The sequence below is a fragment of the Piliocolobus tephrosceles genome, chromosome 16 (assembly GCF_002776525.5).
Source record: "Piliocolobus tephrosceles isolate RC106 chromosome 16, ASM277652v3, whole genome shotgun sequence".
NCBI classification, from domain to species: Eukaryota; Metazoa; Chordata; class Mammalia; order Primates; family Cercopithecidae; genus Piliocolobus; species Piliocolobus tephrosceles.
Genome location: NC_045449.1, coordinates 24,607,456 through 24,630,269, shown reverse-complemented (window position 1 = coordinate 24,630,269; position 22,814 = coordinate 24,607,456). Strand labels below are relative to the sequence as shown.

Genomic DNA, 22,814 nt, shown 5'->3' with positions numbered 1-22,814 from the left:
TTTCTTTCTTTCTTTCTTTCTTTCTTTCTTTCTTTCTTTCTTTCTTTCTTTCTTTCTTTCTTTCTGTCAGGAAGGCAATCTTTACTTTCTGCAGAAAGGGTGCTCAATTGCATATGAAACAATGGCAAGAGCACACCTGAACAAAGGAAAAGCAGACATATTTATCCCTTATGCATTTGGGTCGTCTTTACTGTTGTGTCCTGCATCCATTGGCTGGAGCTAGACCTCACACTCTTGAACTGATACCCGCTTTGCTAATAGCTTAAAACTTCCCTAAATGGGTAAGTGCAGGGAAGAACAAAGAATGAGAGGAAGTTGCTTATGAAAGGTTTAAGGAAGCAAAAACATTTCCAAATAAGGAAGGGGCACAAGCTATGAGCTAAGATTTGCCTGGGCCTATCCAGACATGCCTGAGTAAGCCAAAGCAACTAACTGGGCTAAACTGTAAGAACTAATAGTTGATAGGAGGCTTTAGAGTAAGGAGCTATTATTCCTAGTGTCTATTATTTTATTTTTAAACCATGACGAGCTTTGAAGAGGAACTTTTCTACTTTCTACAATTTCCTCCTCTTTTACTTCATAATTTCCTCTTCAAACTCACTTAACATGTCTTGGCTTAGTTATACCTTATTATATACTTTATTATAGCTGTTAAAGAGGTAAGAATTATATACCTTATTATATACCTTATTATAGTTGTTAAAGAGGTAAGAATTGAGGCTACTTTTTTTCTTTTTTTGATTGATGAAATGCCAGGGTAAAAGGGATAGCCAGTTGGACTAGAGCATAAGTACTGCTCTAATTATTTGGCAGAGTGTCCAGTAAAGGTTCTCCGTAATACCACCATACATCTGCTCCGGGATGGATAAGGGCAGACTGATAGGTCAGCTCTTGGAAGTGCCTGACTTCACTGCATCCTGTTAAGTCTCCAAGGAATGCCAAATTTTTCCCCTTGTCATTGGAGACACAAGGTAACATTGGTTTTGCAAGATGGAGGATGGATGGCCCGTGGGGGCTGACCCACAGGGTGTTGAACTTCAGGAAATAGCAGAGAAAGAGCTTGGTACAATTCATTATTCCAGGCAGTGGAATCTTGAGAAAGAGCTACCATGCACTCCATGTCCACTTGATTTGAGGACCATCCTAGTGGAAAGGGGACAACCTGGGCCTCTAGCCTACCATACACACAAGTGTAACAGTCACTTTTGTTTAAAGTGCAAACGGAATATTAAATCCATTCTAACAAAGCATTTACATCTTTATACCCTGTTTCAGTAGCACTGGTTTGCCTTAGGTCTTCTATTTCTACTACTGAGACTTTTGTCATTTGGCATGAGGCAAGGTGTAGTTTGATTTCATAGGTTTGAGAAAAGGGCAGTTGTAGGAGGTGGAGGAGGGAGAACAAAGCACATCTTAAAGACGCCTATAGGATCCTTTCCAGTGACTTCTGATCCTAAACCATAGAAACGCTCTAAAATGGGGTTAGAGTTGCTAGTGGTAGGAACAGTAATGGATATAAGCACTGGGTTACACTGGTGGGATTGACAATTGGCGGGGGGCGGGTGGGGCAATCCCTTTAGTAAGATGGAGGTATGGCTTTAAGTCGGCACATCCCTCCTCGGAGGTCCAGCCTTGATCCAGATGACATTTACTCGCTGAGCATATAAATTTCAACTTGGGGTATCATGGTACCTCCACCACAAGCAAGATGCGGGGGTGGCAGTGGCCTCCCTAGAGGGGCAGAGGTATTTTTCTGAACTAGAGAGTTGTCTCTGGCTTTGCAAACCTCCACAGGGTATAACAAGGCAAGCATCAAATGTTATAACCTGTGGTGAATCTGATTTGGTTACACTGTTGACACAATGAGGGATAGTTACAGGGAAGGAAAGCAAAGGAAAAGATGGATAGACTAAGCTTTTCTTAGCTTTAATTTGGTAGGGCTTGATCCAGGAACAATGGCCCATGATTCTGATGATAATGGCGGTTGCTTGACTCGGGTGTGATGTGTCCATCCCCTTTCCACTGTACGAACAGTAGTCTCGGTGGTTAGCAGCACAAGGTAGGGTCCTTCCCAGGCTGGCTTGAGTTTCCCTTCTTTCCACCCTTTGATGAGGATGTGGTTCTCAGGCTGGTGTTGGTTTACCAGAAATTCTAAGGGTGGTACCTGTTCTAAAAGACGGCTCCTGCGGCTTCTCCTTCCTTGGTCTGTGCACAGACTCGTCACCGCAGTATGTGAGGATCCTTTACCCCAGGTTGCTAGCTGGTTTCTTTCTGTGTTGCTGAGAGTCTGGGTTTATTCGTCACACCAGGTGGGTCTCGGTCCCTTACCCCTGAGGCCACTGCAAGAGGTGGCGGGGCGCCTCCTCATGAGAAAGGACCAGAGACCAACACCAGAGGAGAATGTATCCCCATACGGGCCACCAAAATTGTTAGAAATACCAAAATTGTTAGAAATAGATAATCGGTGCCACAAAGAAAAGTCAGCATGGAGACAAAAGATCTCTCAGCAAGGCAATCTTTCCTTTCTGCAGAAAGGGTGCTCAATCACAGATGGAACAGTGGTGAAAGCACCTAGAATGGTGAATTATTTATAAAAGATTTTCAATTTGCTTTGCCCAGATCCATCAAAGGAATCACTATCTATGGAAGCGATAGCCTTATGAAATGTATTTCTTAAGCAACAAGACTTGAATGTCAAAATGACTGACTCTTTGATCCATGGGCTACAGAATGGATATTGTGTTACTAGGAGTGAAAACAACATTCATCTCCTTGTACCTCTCCACCAGAGCTCTTGGATAACCAGGTGCATCTCAATGAACAGTAATATTTTGAAAGGAATCTTTTTTTCTAAGCAGTCGGTCTCCACAGTGTGTTAAAATATTCAGTAAACTATGCCACAGACATATCTACTGTCATCCAGGCTTTGCTGTCTCCTTTATAGAGCACAGGCAGAATAAATTTGGCATAATTCTTAAGGGCTAGGATTTTTGAAATGGTCAATGAGCACTGGTTTCAACTGAAAGTCACCGGTTGCACTAGCCTCTAAGAAGAGAATCTGCCAGTCCTTTGAAGCTTTGAAGCCAGACATTGACTTCTCTCAGAAATAAGGCTGTTTGCTTTCTTATCACTTGTGTCTTCGTGGGAGTAGTGCTTTTAACTTCCTTCAAAAACTTTTCCTTGCATTCACAACTTGGCTAACTAGAGCAAGGGGCCTAGCTTTCAGCCACCTCTTGGCGGTCAACATGCCTTCCTTACTAAGACGAATCATTTCTAGCTTTTGATTTAAAGTGAGAGATATGTGACTCTTCCTTTCACTTGAATACAATTAATAACTCTTTTTAGGGTTATTAGTTGGCCTAATTTTAATATTGTTGTATCTCAGGAAATAGGGAGGCTTTAAAGCATTCCCTTATATAGTATTTCATTAACCTCTCTTTCTCTTTTTCTTCGTTTATAAACAATGCATCAAGAATATTCTTTGTATGCATATTTTTAATTTACTAATGCTTTTATTTCTATGGAATACAAATTTCAGGAATGGCTTGCCTGGCTGAAGCATGTATGTATTTTTTATTTAAGTAGATGTATCCAGAATGCTTTGCAAAGATACAACTATTAAATTTTCACCAGGAATGTTTGAGAAATGTTTTTCTTCTATTCGTATCAGCGATAGGTATTTTCATTAAAAACTATTTTTGGTCATCTATTGAGTATATAGTGATTCCATGAATTGTGTGTTCATATCTTTTGCCCATATTTTGGGGGGTGGGGGTGCATTATATAGAGTCCTGCCATCAAATAAAGGAGAGTCTAGCTCAGTGCCAGCCACAGTACTTGTTGACTGTGACTGTGGTGTATGTACTTCATCTCATTGAGTCATCTGGAAGTTTTATTTTGGTATTTGCTATTTATGTCCATAGTTCTCCTTGTCCTAACCCAGGTGTCTTCTTGAGGGTACTCCCAGAACTTTCACAGTCATCATCTCTGCACACCCACTGTCCTTTACACACAGGTATTTAGGAATAGTCCTCATTTTCCTCTGGCCACAGGAGTGAAAGGGAGTATCTTCAGGCCCATCTACCTACACCCTACCTTCTATAGCTCTACTCTTTCTCTTTAGTGCCATGTTGAATTTAGCACTTCTCTATGAAGCTTGTAGTCTCTGAGCTACACCTAAAAAATGAAGTATAAGTGCCCGCTGTTCTTAAATTTCCTCTCAACCTACCTGAAATTTCCAGGGGTGTCAATAATGTTGCCCTCAATCTCCAACCATGATTGGAGCTCAGGAATGGAAGATCAGGTGCTAATCCTGACCTAGGGACAGACAACCTCTAAACTCTTGTCACATGCACTCCAACCTCCTTCTCTCATCAGCTGGTCACAATTTCCCATTGATAGAATAACTGCTTTGATGCCACATTTTGCATTCTTCTTTACTTTATGATTCTCCATTGTTTCTTAAGAGCCCAGCATTTTCCATTTAAAGTCTGGGCTTTTAGAACTTTAGAACTTTTGTCTCCGCTGCTGGTTAAAAATATATATTCGAGGCTGGATGTGGTGGCTCACACCTGTAATGCCAGGGCTTTGGGAGGCCAAGGTGGGAAGATCTCTTGAGCCAGAAGATCAAGAACAGCCTGGGCAACATAGACTCTGTTTCTACAAAAATTTAAAAATTAGCCAGGCATGGTGGTACATGCCCATAGTCCTAGCTATTTGGGAGGCTGAGGTGGGAGATTACTTGAACCCAGGAGGTAGAGGCTGTAGTGAGCTATGACCATGCTGCTGCATTCTAGCCTGGGTGATAGAGTGAGGCTCTGTCTCTCACAGGTGTGCTCTCTCTCTCTATTAGAGAATGGATATTGACATCTATTAGAGAATGGATTATCTCTATTAGAGAGAGAGAGAGAGTTTTTGGTCATCTATTTTTGGTCATATATAGTATATATATATAGAGAGAGAGACTCATATATATTAATATATATTAAATATATATAAATATATAGTTATTTATGTGTGTGTGTATAAGACATATACATAGTCATTATGTTATGCATTTTGGGGCTTTGTTCCCAGATATATATTCCATTCAGAAACTCATATAACTTCTTTTTTTGAGACTCTATCTTTCCTCTGGGGGGTTAAAATATGCTATTCTGGCATATTGACTAAGTTAAAGACACTTGAAAAGCAACAGATATGAGAAGATCACCTGCACTTGGGCTGTTTCTTCAAAGCAGAAGATGAAATTCCCATGTGAAAGTAACTCGCCCTATACTATAAGGAAAGGCCTAATTGTTATCTTCAAGGATGAGAAGTTGAGACCAACAGAATACTGTACAGACGTTGTTAGAATAACTCTTATCTTTTAAGACTCCCCACATAATTTAGTCACATTTTCACAGTTTGCTGTTCTTTGTCCAATCCAATACATAAGTAACTGACTCTAAGTGCTTCTTTGGGCCTTCATTTCCTTAAGAGGACTCCTGTGCCATATAAAACTTGTAACTAAATTTGTACAGTTTTCTCCTATTATTCTATCTTATGTCAGTTTAATGCTCAGACCCAGCACGGATCCTACGAGGATGCAGGTGTAGTTTTTCCGCCCCTGCATGTAACTACTGCTTGAATGATGAGAAGAAAAGCAAAGAATGAAAGCAAACCTCAGTTAATTGCTCTAAATATTATCCCACTACGTTTGTTACAGCACATGAATTGGTGTTAAATTGGCCAACAGAGAATAGTTATCCTTCGGGCATTTTACCAGGGAGTAAAATTTTGACACTTGTCACCCAATATTTATTACAAGCTCTGTTAAAAGAAGCAATGTTCAATAAGGGTTGACTGAAAGACACATAGACATTTCAGATTTTATAAAATATATTCCTGGCTTCATTCAAGTTAGCAGGAATTTGAGAACCTAGATTGCAATATATTGGTTCTTTTAAGAATTGCTTTTTCTGAATTGCAGTCCAGTGTGGCATCGTTTGCCTACATTTGAAGTAACTATAAGAAATTGCCCTTAAAAAGTCATTGTTTAATTTATTACAATCCCATCATAAAAGTTTTCACTTCAGTACATAAGGGTCCCTTTAATAAAGAGAAGCTCCTAACTGTAATTTGAACCCCAGGATTCATTGATTTTTTGAAGCGTTTTTGTGTCTCTATCTCCTTCAGTTCTGCTCTGATCTTAGTTATTTCTTGCCTTCTGCTAGCTTTTTTTTTTGAAAAGATCAACAAAATTGATAGACCGCTAGCAAGACTAATAAAGAATAAAAGAGAGAAGAATCAAGTGGACACAATAAAAAATGATGAAGGGGATATCACCACCCATCCCACAGAAATACAAACTACCATCAGAGAACACTATAAACACCTCTACGCAAATAAACCAGAAAATCTAGAAGAAATGGATAATTTCCTGGACACATACACCCTCCCAAGACTAAACCAGGAAGAAGTTGAATCCCTGAATAGATCAATAGCAGGCTCTGAAATTGAGGCAATAATTAATAGCCTACCAACCAAAAAAAGTCCAGGACCAAACGGATTCACAGCCGAATTCTACCAGAGGTACAAGGAGGAGCTGGTACCATTCCTTCTGAAACTATTCCAGTCAATAGAAAAAGAGGGAATCCTCCCTGACTCATTTTATGAGGCCAGCATCATCCTAATACCAAAGCCTGGCAGGGACACAACAAAAAAAGATAATTTTAGACCAATATCACTGATGAGCATCTATGCAAAAATCCTCAATAGAATACCGGCAAACTGAATCCAGCAGCACATCAAAAAGCTTATCCACCATGACCAAGTGGGCTTCATCCCTGGGATGCAAGGCTGGTTCAACATACACAAATCAATAAATGTAATCCAGAATATAAACAGAACAAAAGACAAAAACCACATGATTATCTCAATAGATGCAGAAAAAGTCTTTGACAAAATTCAACAGCCCTTCATGCTAAAAACGCTCAATAAATTCGGTATTGATGGGACGTATCTCAAAATAATAAGAGCTATTTATGACAAACCCACAGCCAATATCATATTGAATGGGCAAAAACTGGAAGCATTCCCTTTGAAAACTGGCACAAGATAGGGATGCCCTCTCTCACCACTCCTATTCAACATAGTGTTGGAAGTTCTGGCCAGGGCAATCAGGCAGGGGAAAGAAATAAAGGGTATTCAATTAGGAAAAGAGGAAGTCAAATTGTCCCTTTTTGCAGGTGACATGATTGTACATTTAGAAAACCCCATCGTCTCAGCCCCAAATCTCCTTAAGCTGGTAAGCAACTTCAGCAAGGTACCAGGATACAAAAATCAATGTGCAAAAATCACAAGCATTCTTATATACCAATAACAGACAAACAGAGAGCCAAATCATGAATGAACTCCCATTCACAATTGCTTCAAAGAGAATAAAATACCTAGGAATCCAACTTACAAGGGATATGAAGGACCTCTTCAAGGAGAACTACAAACCACTGCTCAACGAAATAAAAAAGTACACAAACAAATGGAAGAACATTCCATGCTCATGGATAGGAAGAATCAATATCGTGAAAATGGCCATACTGCCCAAGGTAATTTATAGATTGAATGCCATCCCCATCAAGCTACCAATGACTTTCTTCACAGAATTGGAAAAAACTACTTTAAAGTTCATATGGAACCAAAAAAGAGCCCACATTGCCAAGTCAATCCTAAGCCAAAAGAACAAAGCTGAAGGCATCACGCTACTTGGCTTCAAACTATACTGCAAGGCTACAGTAACCAAAACAGCATGGTACTGGTACCAAAACAGAGGTATAGACCAATGGAACAGAACACAGCCCTCAGAAATAATACCACACATCTACAACCATCTGATCTTTGACAAACCTGACAAAAACAAGAAATGGGGAAATGATTCCCTATTTAATAAATGGTACTGGGAAAACTGCCTAGCCATATGTAGAAAGCTGAAACTGGATCCCTTCCTTACGCCTTATACAAAAATTAATTCAGGATGGATTAAATACTGAAATGTTAGACCTAAAACCATAAAAACCGTAGAAGAAAACCTAGGCAATACAATTCAGGACATAGGCATGGGCAAGGACTTCATGTCTAAAACACCAAAAGCAATGGCAACAAAAGCCAAAATTGATAAATGAGATCTAATTAAACTAAAGAACTTCTGCACAGCAAAAGAAATTACCATCAGAGTGAATAGGCAACCTACAGAATGGGAGAAAATTTTTGCAATCTACTCATCTGACATCCAGAACCTACAAAGAACTCAAACAAATTTACAAGAAAAAAAAACAAACAACCCCATCAAAAAGTGGGTGAAAGATATGAACAGACACTTCTCAAAAGAAGACATTTATGCAGCCAACAGACATGAAAAAATGCTCATCATCACTGGCCATCAGAGAAATGCAAATCAAAACCACAATGTGATACCATCTCACACAAGTTAGAATGGTGATCATTAAAAAGTCAGGAAACAACAGGTGCTAGAGAGGATGTGGAGAAATAGGAACACTTTTACACTGTTGGTGGGACTGTAAACTAGTTCAACCATTGTGGAAGACAGTGTGGCAATTCCTCAAGGATCCAGAACTAGAAATACCATTTGACACAACCATCCCATTACTGGGTATATACCCAAAGGATTATAAGTCATGTTGCTATAAAGACACATGCACACGTATGTTTATTGTGGCACTACTCACAATAGCAAAGACTTGGAACCAACCCAAATGTCCATCAATGGTACACTGGATTAAGAAAATGTGGCACATATACACTATGGAATATCATGCAGCCATAAAAAAGGATGAGTTCCTGTCCTTTGTAGGGACATGGATGAAGCTGGAAATCATCATTCTCAGCAAACTATTGCAAGAACAGAAAAACAAACACCGCATGTTCTCACTCATAGGTGGGAATTGAACAGTGAGAACACTTGGACACAGGAAGGGAACATCACACACCAGGGCCTGTCGTGGGGTGGGGGGAAGGGGGAGGAATAGCATTAGGAGATATACCTAATGTAAATGACAAGTTAATGGGTGCAGCACACCAACATGGCACATGTATACATATATAACAAACCTTCATGTGGTGCACATGTACCCTAGAAATTAAAGTATAGTGAATAAAAAATAAAAATAAAAAGTTGAACCCCAAACGTCTGTACTTCTTAGCACTTGTTTGTAATTATCTTTTTCTTTTTCTTTTTTTTTTTTGAGATGGAGTTTCGCTCTGTTGTCCAGGCTGGAGCGCAGTGGCGTGATCTCAGCTCATTGCAAGTTCCACCTCCCGGGTTCACGCCATTCTCCTGTCTCAGCCTCCCAAGTAGCTGGGACCACAGGCACCTGCCACCACGCCTGGCTAATTTGTTGTACTTTTAGTAGAGACGAGGTTTCACCGTGTTAGCTAGGATGGTCTCGATCTCCTGAACTCGTGATCCACCCGCCTCAGGCCTCCCAAAGTGCTGGGATTACAGGCGTGAGCCACTGCGCCCGGTCAGTAATTATCTTATAAACATTGTCAATAGTGTGTTTGGTCATGTTTTCCTTTTCACATTCACTGCTAGGAATCTTAGATCCAAACTTGTAAACAACCCACGACGACTATTTAGGTCATTATTTAGGGCTTTGTTCCCAGCTTCATTTACTATCCCCTCTCTTATTTTTTTCTTCTTTCATCCTACTTTTAGTTTACATTTTGTTGTTGCATCTTCTCTATTCTTGTGAGCTTACTTAAATCCTTTCTGGACATGGAGATACAAACAAATAAATATAAGGCTCATAAACAAATATATTTCAGTAAAGTTTGTATCTATTTTGTAGAGATGGGGTTTCACCATGTTGTCCAGACTGGTCTCAAACTCCTGGGCTCAAGCAATCCACCAGCCTCAGCCTCCTAAAGTGCTGGGATTACAGGCGTGAGCCACAGTGTCTGGCCAAGAAGCAATTCTTTAAATGTCTTAACCCACCTTCCCATGGTCACAATGTAGGAAGAGTTCAGCGAACATCTGCCTCCGCATGTCAGCTTTTATGACCTCCCGGAATTCATCTGCAGAGTGGCAAAGGTGTTTAAGGAGTTCCTCAAACATTTCACTCTTCAAGTCTTTAATATGTGAAGAGATGTACTACAGGGAAAAAAAGAGGATAAACGATTGACTTAAAACCATGCTCTACTTGGATTTTCCCCAGGATTCAACCAATGTGCATGAAATATATTGGCTGTAAAATGTTTCCATATGATTTGCTTATCATTTAGACGAAGCATTTTCATGTTAGCTGCTCTAAAAGCTGTGATGCAGAGAGAGGTAACTAATGCAGTCCCCAGTACCACACATCAGTGGGACTAGATATTTTTGGAGCTATTTCCCTCTACATCACATCAACATTATATAGGGCAGACTTTCCTCACAGTATGAAATAGCAGTAGTTGCCTGTAAAATGCTACCTGCAAATTAAAAATTCTAAAAATTGAATGCAGTTTTTCTATGGTATATATATATATGGTATATAAAAGCACATGTATTGCAAGACTGGCTGCATTTAATTACTGGCGTGTAAGGGACAAGGATCATGGGTGGCTTTTTGTTTTTTGATATTGCAATAAGATATCCTTTGTCTATGATCTTCTTTTAAAAGTATAGGGACTGAAAACATCTATACTCTTCGGCCATTTCTCTTGATCCCTGTTGAGTAGATTTCCAGAAGTGGAATTTCTAGCTTAGAGGATTAATGCACCTGAATATTTTGTAGGTTTGACATGGGGCTTGCACCCTTTTGCACTCCTATCACTAATACATGAGTGACTATTTCTTCTCAGCCTCACTATCAGTGTGTATTGGCAGTTTTTGCCAATTTGATAGGTCAGGAACGAATTACATTCTTGGTCTACACTTTACTATAAGAGGTAGAAGGTATCCTGTGATAGAGAGAAGTGATCAAGCACTGCAAGAGTTTCTGAGAGCACTCCTTTCAAAGTGTGAGCTCAGTTCACAGCTGATGATTTCCTCCCCTGCCTCGTGCACAGCAGTAGCCAAAGTTACACTGCATGACCCCACTTCCATAGCCATAAATGACTGAACCAGGGGAAACACTTAAGGCCATTCAGATTCTCTCCACTAGGAACTAGGGATTACAACTGAGTAACAGCCAGTTAATTTGAGTGGGCCTGAATTTGTGAATGTGTAGTCGAGGCAAAACTTTACATCTACTCTCTTAGGGTCTTTGGCTGGGCCTGAGAATTAAATTGACATAAGATAGGTTAGTAGGAGAAAGGCATAAAGATTTAAAATAAATTTTATGTGACATAGGAGCTGTCATAAAGAAATGAAGACCCACAGAAATGGCAAAAACTATATGCTTTTATTAATATATTGGGTTGAACAAAGAGAGGCAATTGTGGAAAAGTAACTAAATTATGTTGGGAAGCTAAAAGAAAGATAATAATTATTTTAACAAGGTCTGTTTGTACAGAATTCTCTCAGCTAAGACTCCCAATTGAATAATGTTTCCTTTCTCCTAATACAGGGAGGACATCTTTCACATGGGAGATTTTAACTTCCTATTTTCAGGAAGAAAAAAGGAGATTAGAATGCCCTTCTTGTACCTATTTTTCAAGTGCCTTTAGCTGAAAGTAATCCTTATGCCAGAGTGGAATGTTTTGGGGTAGCATATTTTGCCACCCTTCAAATGTAAATTTAAGAGTTTTGGGGTGGCCAGATTCCTCCATATGAACTGAGACTGCCGGGAAAGTCTGTTATGGAGAGAAACAGATGAAATGGAAAGCAGAGAGAAGCAGTCTTAACACTTTCCAAGTCCTTGTTCTTGTCTCTTCCTGAAGCCCTTGGATTGTGCACATTTCATATTCAGCTGTACAGCTCAGGTTGGTTTCTGGTTCTTGTAATTAGCATGCATTGAACATGGTTTGTAAAAATCATGTTCCACTTTAGTAATTTGTTTAAAATGGAACATGTTTTTGGCATATTTCATTGACATATAATTTTTGTTTTTATTTTTTTAGAGATAGGGTCTCATTCTGTTGCCCAAGCTGGAGCGCAGTGGTACAGTGGCACAATCATGGCTCACTGCAGCCTTGACCACAAGAATCAAGTGATCCTCCTATCTCAGCCTCCTGAGTTGCTGGAACTACAGGCGCGAGCCACCACACCTGGCTAATTAAAAAAAAAAAAACAAAAAAAACAACTGTATGTGTAAAGATAGGGTCTCACTATGTTGCCCAAACTGGTCTCAAACTCCTGGGCTCAGGTGATCTTCCTGCTTCAGCCTCCCAAAGTACTGAAATTACAGGCATGGGCCACTGTACCCAGTATCACTGTCATTATTCTTGATGGATCAATGCACACAGTTAAGTTCTTATCTGTTACCATGGGAAGCAGAGTAGTGGAAACGGCTGAGAACTTACTCTGAAGCCTATCTGGGCTCAACTCCCTGTTCTCATGTCCCTTCATTTGTGAAATGGGTATCACAGTAGTAGTTACCTCACTGAGTTATGGTATGTACGATCTGGGTGTTTCACGTAGTAAGTTCTCTTCAGCCATTGTGCTTGTCTACTTAAGGTAGGTAAGAAATTGGCCAAGAACATCTTCTTCATTAAATAAACAGTCCTCTTAGCTGATAAACAACTTTAGAAGGAGATCAGCGGTTCTCAAAGTGTGATCCCTAGATCAACAGCATCAGCATCATCTGAGAACTTGTCAGAAATGCAAATTTTTGAGCCCCCCCCACCCCCCACATTTACTGAATCAGAAATTCCGGGGGTAGGGCCCAACAAGCTATAGTTTAACAAGCCTCCCAGGTAACTCTGATGCATGTTAAAGTTTGAGAACCACTGAACTCCATGATCTGGGGTATCTGTCCTAATTAGTATCCTCATCTTAGTATCCTAAGATCCTGTTGTTTGATCCTTAATGACTTTTAACTTGACTCGTAGGTATTTTTCTATATTACTCATAAGTTAGAATTATTGAATAAGTGACATTTCCGGCAGCATTGTAGCTCAGTCCTCTAATGCTGAAAAAAAAAATTGGTATTTGGAAGAATTATCTTGTTTTAAATTAAGTTTTTGGGAACTGACTTCAAAGCCATATGAGTTTTCTGGCTGTGGGAATGCTATTGAATCAATAATTAGTTTTAAAAGGCTGAGGCAGGAGGATCGCTCGAGGCCAAGAGCTTGAGGCCAGCCTGAGAACCATAGGAAGACCTCATCTCTACAAAAGATTTAAAAATTTAGCCAAGAGTGGTGGTGCATGCTTGTAGTCCCACTTCGGAGGCTGAGGTGGGAGGATCACTTGAACCCAGTAGTTCAAGGTTTCAGTGAGCTATGACCACATCATTCCAGCCTAGGCAACAGAACAGGACCCTGTTTCAAAAAAAAAAAGAATTAGTTAAAAAAACCTTTCTCTGGGCTGGGCATAGTGGCTCAAGCCTGTAATCCCAGCACTTTGGGAGGCTGAGGTGGGTGGATCACCTGAAGTCAGGTGTTCAAGACCATCCTGGCCAACATGGTGAAACCCTGTCTCTACTAAAAATTAAAAATTAGCCAGGAATAATGGCGGGTGCCTGTAATCCCAGTTACTCAGGAGGCTGAGGCAGGAGAATCACTTGAACCCTGGAGGCGGAGGTTGCAATGAGCCGAGATTGCGCCATTGCACTCCAGCCTAGGCAACAGAGAGAGCGAGACTCCGTCTCAAAACAAACAAACAAACAAAAAACATCTTTTTCTGAGAGACACTACTGGATTTTTCATCCCTGAAAGTTCTAAAGGAAAAGCAATATTCTGGAGCTGCAGTCTGTGGGTTTTCTGAGTTTGCATATTCTGATTGTTCTGTAAGTATAGGCTAGCTGGCATAAAGACTAACAGTTGGCAATATCAACTACAAATCAAATTCCAAATATAAGAATTACAGAAGTTTGCCAATATCTCTTACAAAAACAGAAAAAGGTGAAAATAGATGGTAGCCTCCATGTTTCCATACCTTTCCAAGCAATGATTGCTTAATTTAAGAATAAATTACCGGCCGGGCGCGGTGGCTCAAGCCTGTAATCCCAGCACTTTGGGAGGCCGAGACGGGTGGATCACGAGGTCAGGAGATCGAGACCATCCTGGCTACCACGGTGAAACCCCGTCTCTACTAAAAATACAAAAACTAGCCGGGCGAGGTGGCGGGCGCCTGTAGTCCCAGCTACTCGGGAGGCTGAGGCAGGAGAATGGCGTAAACCCGGGAGGCGGAGCTTGCAGTGAGCTGAGATCCGGCCACTGCACTCCAGTCCGGGCGACAGAGCGAGACTCTGCCTCAAAAAAAATAAAAATAAAAAAAAAAAATTAAAAAAAAAAAAAAAAAAAAAAGAATAAATTACCAATATCCTTCAGTTAATATCTCTGTGAGCTGTTAAACATTCAAACTGTACTTAGTCAAGTTATCTCTATGTGCTAAGTCCCAATGTAATGAATTCTGGGATTTTCCTGTCTGACTTAATGCTGAGAATGTAGTAAATATCACATTTAATAGCTATTGTAAGATTCTATAGCTCTGGACCAATGGGATTCATACTTATTTCATTGTAGACATACTGAAGAGTTGATGAAGTGGGTGATATAAGAGCAATAAGAAGAAAACTATGTTTGGAAACTATCTATCTTAGGTATTAACTTCCAAACAGTATTTGTAAGCTCTGGTAGTATACGAGGAATGCAAACAAGGAGTACAGAATATTGAAGTACTCAGGTTATATTTGTTATCACTGAAGAAATGGTGTGTTCATACAGCCTGTGGGCAGAGAATTAACTTTCCAGTTTTAGGGAGGAACCTTTAGAAAAAAAAAAAAAAGATTAGGGCTAATTACATACAGACAGTCCCTGACTTACGATGGTTCAATTTAACAATTTTTCCACTTTATGATGACACAAAAGTGATATGCATTCAGTAGAAACTGTACTTTGAGTACCCATACAACAATTCTGTTTTTCACGTTCAGTATAATATTTAATAAATTACATGAGCTACTCAACACCTTATTATAAAATAAGCTTTGTGTTAGATGATTTTGCGACTGTAGGCTAATATAAGTGTTCTGAGCACATTTAAGATGGTGTAGGCTAAACTGTGATGTTCAGTAGGTTAGATGAATTAAATGCATTTTTTACTTAGATATTTTCTTTTTTTTTTTTTTTTTTTTTTTTTTTTTTTTTTTTTTTTGAGGCGGAGTCTCGCTCTGTCGCCCGGACTGGAGTGCAGTGGCCGGATCTCAGCTCACTGCAAGCTCTGCCTCCCGGGTTTATGCCATTCTCCTGCCTCAGCCTCCGGAGTAGCTGGGACTACAGGCGCCCGCCACCTCGCCCGGCTAGTTTTTTTGTATTTTTTTAGTAGAGACGGGGTTTCATCGTGTTAGCCAGGATGGGACTTAGATATTTTCAACATACAATGAATTTACCAGGATGTAATCCCATCATAAGTCAAAGAGCATCTGTACTTAACAAATCTGTAACATACTTTTAACTCTTCTGATTTTTCAAAAGTCTGCTTAACAAATGAACAAAGGCCACATTTATTATCTAGTAATAATAAAAATGACAGATTTAAAATGTGCCTCTGATGGTGAATGTTATGGGCTAAGTTTTACCCCCTAAAATTAATATGTTGACAGCCTAACCCTCAGTACCTCAAAATGTAACTGTATTTGGAGATAGGGTCTTTAAAGAGGTAATTAAATTAAAATGAGGTCAATAGGATGGGCTCTAATCTGACTAGTTTTCTTAAAGAAGAGGAAATTTGGACCTAGACATGTACAGACTGTTCAGACTATGAAGACAAAGGGAAAACTCAGCCATCTACAAGCCAATGAGAGAGGCCCTCAGAAGAAACCAACCCTGCCAACACCTTTTCTCAGCCTTCTAACTTCCACAATTGTGAGGAATTAAATTTCGGTTGTTTAAACCTCCCAATCTGTGGTACTTTGGTATAGCAGCACTAGCAAACTAATACAGACAATAAGGATTTGCTGATCAGGCAGGCCCTTGATCTGTTTCAACAGTTGAAGACTGCCTAGGAAGAGACACATCCAATTGGAGGGTAGTTCGCCTATTTTCCCGGCTTAGAATTCTCTCATTTCTCCCCAAGGTTTTCTCATATATTGTCACAGCATACTGCCTCAACCTTGCCAAAAGCTGTGATTATTTTTTCTGTCTTTCCTTGCTACAGCTCAAAGCACATAAAAAACAAAATGAGCAAAACAAGCAAAAAATACAAGATACTGATGAACTAGAGACAGAATAGAAAGCCATTCAGATAAATATCATTGTAAGAAAAATGCACAGCCTGGATTTAGTAGAGTATATTAAAGGAAAGACAGAATCTTTGGGTACAGTTGACGAAGCCTTTCTCTTTAAAATTTAAACTTGGAGCCACATCAGTTTGAAGGCCTCAGATTGTATGACTGATATTAAACAATCCCATAAGGAAGTGACCATCTCAGAGTGGACCACCACTGAGCAAGAACAGAAGGAGTCCCAAAAAAGAGAATCCAGGCAGAGGCATGGCCCTTATTCCTCCTGGCTAAGGGATACAACAGTTCCTCGGTGTAGCAGAATCAAAAGTCAATATCTGAATTCCATACTTTCTAATATTTGTAGTTTTGCACATAATTATTCTTAAACCCATTACATGATTCAGGAGTGGACCTCAGACTGCTTGAGGCCCAGGCCTACTGAAGAATGCACCTGGGAAACTGACCTTCACTTTATACAGTCTCTTAATAAACAGGAATGTATTGGGTGTTTTCACTTCCCCCTGGTAAGTAGATAGATGTGGGGCTAGAGTCTCCACAATAATCAGGTGGGAAGTAAGGTCCGGATAGACTGTAAGTATAGCCAAGTAAACTCCTCAAATCGAGTGACCAAGTGCCTGACTTTGCCTGGAACCAAAAGCCTGGTTTTAACACAGAAAGTTTTCTGTTCTAGAAAACTCCTCAGTCCCAGGCAAGCCAGGACGGCTTGATACCCTATACCTCAATCCATGCTGATTGTATAATCCCTGTGAGGAGCTTTGGGAGACTTCTGTTTGGACGCATGCTGTGTTGTATCCTGCTTTATATAAAAAACTGTCTATATCTGTATCTTTGCCATAAAAGAAACATTACAGCCTTTAGCTGATGTCTGCAGCATCTTTCTAACATCATTCCATTGGGACAACCACACATAATAAAGTATATAGAGAGTTCATATTCTATGGTATACATGAGAAGAAATTCAGAATATGCCACCCCCAAATACGCTACTTTGCCATAAGAATTATTCTGAGCTAAAGGTGCTTAAAAAAAAAAAAAAAAAAAAAAAAAGACCACCACGCCTGTAATCCCAGCACTTTGGGAGGCTGAGGCGGGTGAATCATGAGGTCAGGAGATCGAGACCATCCTGGCTAACACGGTGAAACCCCTTCTACTAAAAATACAAAAATTAGCCAAGCGTGGTGGCAGGCACCTGTAGTCCCAGCTACTCGGGAGGCTGAGGCAGCAGAATGGCGTGAACCTGGGAGGCAGAGCTTGCAGTGAGCTGAGATTGCACCACTGCACTCCAGCCTGGGCGAGAGAGCGAGACTCCACCTCAAAAAAAAAAAAAAAAAAAAAAAAAAAAAGAACGTGCAAGAAAATCATTCTGACCTCCTTGTGTTTTTTTAAAAGCAGAAGATGAAATTTTCTTGTGAAAGATGCCTCCTGCTGGGCACAGTGGTTCACATCTGAAATCCTAGCACTCTGGGAGACTGAAGTAGGAGGATCACTTGAGGCCAGGAGTTTGAGACCAGCCTGGGCAACATAGCAAGACCTCATTTCTACAAAAAAATTAAAACACAAAAGAAAGATGCCGTCTCTAGACTAGAAGGAAAGCAATATTCTTATCATCAAGGATGGGAAGTTGAAACCAAGAGAATTCTATATGGACCTTGTTAGAATAATAAAATGAGAGGAACATGTACAACTAAAAAGTCCAGGAAATAAAAGAGAACTCTCCTACCTAAAAAGTTAATTAAATTTTTAATAACTACATTAATGATATTTGAACAAAACAAATATACTTTTACAGTGGTTTTCTTTTGTAGGTAAACAAATTAACCAACTAGATAATGAAATGAAACAGTAGATCCTCTGTCAGATTAAATGAGGGGAATTTCAGAAAGGATCCACCTAACAACACCTGCATACTCTTGACCTGAACACAAGACAATATAGTTTACCTTTCTAATGCAAGGCCACGGAAATCTAAGGGCTAACACTTCTATGTCCTTTCAAACTTGCATAGGGAACTCAGCAACAGTGTTAAAAGTGACACAAATTGTTAAGTTTTGTCTCCTGGAATGAGTTGTCTTTTGGGGATCAAATTGTTCTTATAATGTAAAACAAACCTGATATAGTCCTAAAACATATTTCTAAACACTTGACTTATAAAACAAAACAACAAAAAACCCCAAAATATTCTACCTTTTAAATTGTTTCTGTCAGTATATCAATGTTGAAAACATTGTTCTCAAGGTTCTTTCTGAAGTAAGGAAACAAAGAGGAAGGTGGAAGAAAATTAAAACTCATGACCACCAGATGAGTTTCCTACACAAAACCTGCCCTGCTGAAGTCTCACTTTTCTTCTGCTATGCATCCCTCAGCAGCAATGAATATACTAGTTTATAATGTTTGCATCTGTTCATTGCTGTCTGTTTATTGCTTTGTAATTGTGTGTGTGTGTGTGTGTATGTGTGTGTGCATGCCTGCATGTGTCCTTAATTTACTAATATTTTGATCCTCTCCTTCTCTGGTCCTACCCTAGTCCCATCCAGTGTGTCTGTGCACACGTGTGTCTCCAACCCTCATACAGGGAAATAAATTCCTGCATATACCTACAGACGCACTCCTATACAACAATGCATTACTGTATTGAGTAAATATTTAGTATATACTTAATAACTAAGAGACCAGAAGTAAACATTCTAAAGTAGTTACTTTGGGTCTTCATTTACTATGATAAAACAGATGAAAAGTGAGAGAGGTCACAGTCAACAAAGAGATTATCACCTGTTCATTTATCCATCAGAAAACAGATATGCTAGGAAAATGATAGGAATATGAAGTCATCTATGACATTCATTCTCTCCATTTCTCTTTTTCTCTATATTAATTATTACTCAATGATTCAGTTTTCTCCAAACATACTCCTTCCTGAGTCCTAATTACATTGCTCTTTACAAATGATCTGAGGGGCAATTGTATGACATAGTGTCTCCACTAGGCGGCACCTGTGTGTAACATCTCCGCTTTAAGCTCACCATTTATTATTACGTTATCTTCTAGTTTCGTTAAATGAGTACTGATAAGATAGCTTTAAAGCAATCTCTTTGAAAGCAAGTGCTCCAAACACTACTTATTCGTCAAATGGGATGGCCCAATGATTTGTTGATGAGATAATTAAAAACTTTCAATAAATATTTCTGTGTAAGAAATACTTTCTTGTTTCTGTTCAGCTAACAGCTCTTCTTTATAATGAAAGTATCTGACTGTGTGCTGTTTGCATTTCAAGAAGAGAAGATGGGAAATGCCAGGAAAACTAATATTAATAGCTCAAGCCATCCATTAAAACAAAATTATATTTGTTTATACATATATAACAAATAATGTATATCACCCCATTTTCTCCATTGTGTGTTGTTTTATATACATGTGTTACATATATTACATTTATCTATAAATATTTAACAAATATATAACAACACACAAATATATACTTATATTTTATATAAATATAAAAATATATTTATATAATATATTTACATAGAAAATATATATTTATTAAATATTTATATACAAATTTATATTTATACATTATATATAAAAAATGACACACACAAAGGAGAAAATGGGGTAAGGGTGATGTATACCTAATAATACTTATATAAACTCATTAGCATTCTATATAATACCCTTGTAGATTGAGTTCCAACCTAACTTTCCTCTCTTATTTCTCATCCTTCCCCGGTCATATTCCTCACATCCTATTTAAAAAAAAATTATTTCCTACCATGTAGACAAACCATACTCTTTCAGACCTTTATGTCTTTTTACATGTTGTTTCACTTCCTTCCTGCAAAGCCTTTCTGCCTTTCCTACATCTGTCCAGCTATATATATATTAAGACCCAGCTATATGTATTATCTGAGACATCCTGGCTCATCTACTCTGTTAATTTCCTCCTCTGAAATGCTGATATCTTCTAGCGTAAATTTCATTACAATAATTTGTAATTATTTGCCTGTTTGTCTCCTCACTTACCTCTGCAACCCCAATAGCTGGTATACACATTAAAAAGTGACCACAATGTGGTCCAAAAAATTTAATTGCATTGGTTCAGAGTCACATTATTGGAAGGTCAGGCTTGAGCCTGCTGTGGAGGATGAGAGTCAACTGCCATCACATGAAAGACAAATTCATATGATCTTAACATATGAATTCTTCATATGGTCTCAGAGTATATTTATAAACAAGACTACATACTACAGACTTTAAGAATAGTGCATAGGTGGGCCTGGTGCAGTGACTCACGCCTGTAATCCCAGCACTTAGGGAGGCCAAGGCGAGTGGGTCACCTGAAGTCAGGACTTTGAGACCAGCCTGGCCAACATGGCAAAATCTCGCCTCCACTAAAAATACAAAAAGTAGCTGTGCATGGTGGCACATGCCTGTAATCCCAGCTACTCAGGAGGCTGAGGCAGGAGAATTGCTTAAACCTGGGAGGCGGAGGTTGCAGTGAGCCGATATCACGCCATTGCATTCCAGCCTGGGCAACAGAGTGAGATTCTGTCTCAATAAAAAAGAATAGTGCATAGGTAAAATCCAACTTAAACTAAGCCGAAAGAAGGAAAATAGTCTTAGAAATAACAACTACAACACAATTTTTAACTAAATAGAGAATATGCCAAAAAGAAATCTGTACTCTAATATTCTTTGCAGCATTATTCACAATAGTCAATATATGGAACCACCTAAGTAGTCGTTAACAATGAGTAGATTAAATGCGGTGTATATACACAATGGAATATAATTTGGTCTTAAAAAAGAAGGAAAAGGCCGGGCGCGGTGGCTCAAGCCTGTAATCCCAGCACTTTGGGAGGCCGAGACGGGCGGATCATGAAGTCAGGAGATCGAGACCATCCTGGCTAACACTGTGAAACCCCATCGCTACTAAAAAATACAAAAAACTAGCCGGGCGCGGTGGCGGGCGCCTGTAGTCCCAGCTACTCCGGAGGCTGAGGCAGGAGAATGGCGTAAACCCGGGAGGCGGAGCTTGCAGTGAGCTGAGATCCGGCCACTGCACTCCAGCCCGGGTGACAGAGCGAGACTCTGTCTCAAAAAAAAAAAAAAAAAAAAGGGAAATGCTATCATTCGTGACAACATGGATAAACATGAAAGACATTATACTAAGTGAAATAAGCCAATACAGAAAGACAAATACCACATGATCTCACATCTGTGGAATCTTGAAAAATGATGTGAGATGATGAATATGTTAATTAGCTTGATTTAATCATTCTACATTTTATATATATAAACATCGCATTGTACAAATATATTATAATTAGTCAATTAAAAATATTGATAAAAATAAATTAGTAAACCAAATAGAGGTGCTGAACAATAGATGAAGAACAAAAGCTACAACTGAGAATTAAAAGACTGATTTTAGGAATTCTTCTAAAATATGCATGAGTGAGGTTTATTCTAGAAACAGAGGGATGGGCTGGGCGCGGTGGCTTATGCCTGTAATCCTAGCACTTTGGGAGGCTGAGGCATGTGGATCACCTGAGGTCAGGAGTTCGAGACCAGACTGGCCAACATGGCAAAACCCCGTCCTACTAAAAATACAAAAATTAGCCAGGTGTGGTGGCAGGCGCTTGTAATCCCAGCTACTCGGGATGCTGAGGCTGGAGAATCACTTGAACTAGGAAGGCGGAGGTTGCAGTGAGCTGAGATGGCACCACTGCACTCCAGCCTGGGTGACAAGAGTGAAACTCCATCTCAAACAAAACAAAACAAAACAAAAAAAAACAGAGGGATGGTTCAATATTTGGGAATTTATTGATATAATTCATTATATTAATAGGGTAAATCAATATAATCATATGATTACTCAATAAATAAAATAAGCCTTTTGATATTACTCAAAATCAATTTTTGTTTTAAAAACACCCAATTAAATTAAGCATAGAGGGAAACTCTTAAACTTGGTATTTATCAGAATGCTCATTATAAACCAAGAGCAAACAGATATTTATTAAATAAATAAATGAATAAATGGATGGAATAAAAGAGAGTACAAAGCCCAGGCATTATTATAAAGACTGCATTTGTTCCAGAGGCACTTTCCTCTTCTCCCCTCTCTTATTCTAACACCAGGAATCAGAAGAGTCACCAGAAAAGGAAATGTCAAGCCTCTAAACTGGAGATTCAAAGTGAAAACAAACTGGTGTCAGGCTAGGAAGAAAGTCAAGAAAGCATGCACACCATATCAGAATAAATAGAAATTAGGGCAGGACCATGCAAGCACAAGGACTACGAAAAGAAGTATCATAGGATTGTGGCAACTGCGCAAATAACACAGGGGGAATAAAAGCAAATAGATACACTCAATCTAGCAAAAAATATCTACCAAAAAAAAAAGAAGCTCCTCACCATTACTTTAAGCTATAGAACAACTTAAGAGGAACACAGATTCAATATGACAAGAACTCAAAGATAAGCTGA

At 39.2% G+C, this 22,814-nt stretch overlaps 1 protein-coding gene across 1 annotated transcript in view; it reads right to left on the bottom strand.

Moving 5' to 3' along the window:
• EFCAB5 (EF-hand calcium binding domain 5) overlaps positions 1–22,814 on the bottom strand; it is a 175,050-nt gene that overhangs the window by 81,791 nt on the left and 70,445 nt on the right. Inside the window, exon 8 of the mRNA XM_023183936.1 lies at positions 9,992–10,147. Within this exon, the coding sequence (XP_023039704.1) occupies positions 9,992–10,147 (156 nt within the window). The remainder of the gene's footprint in view (positions 1–9,991; positions 10,148–22,814) is intronic.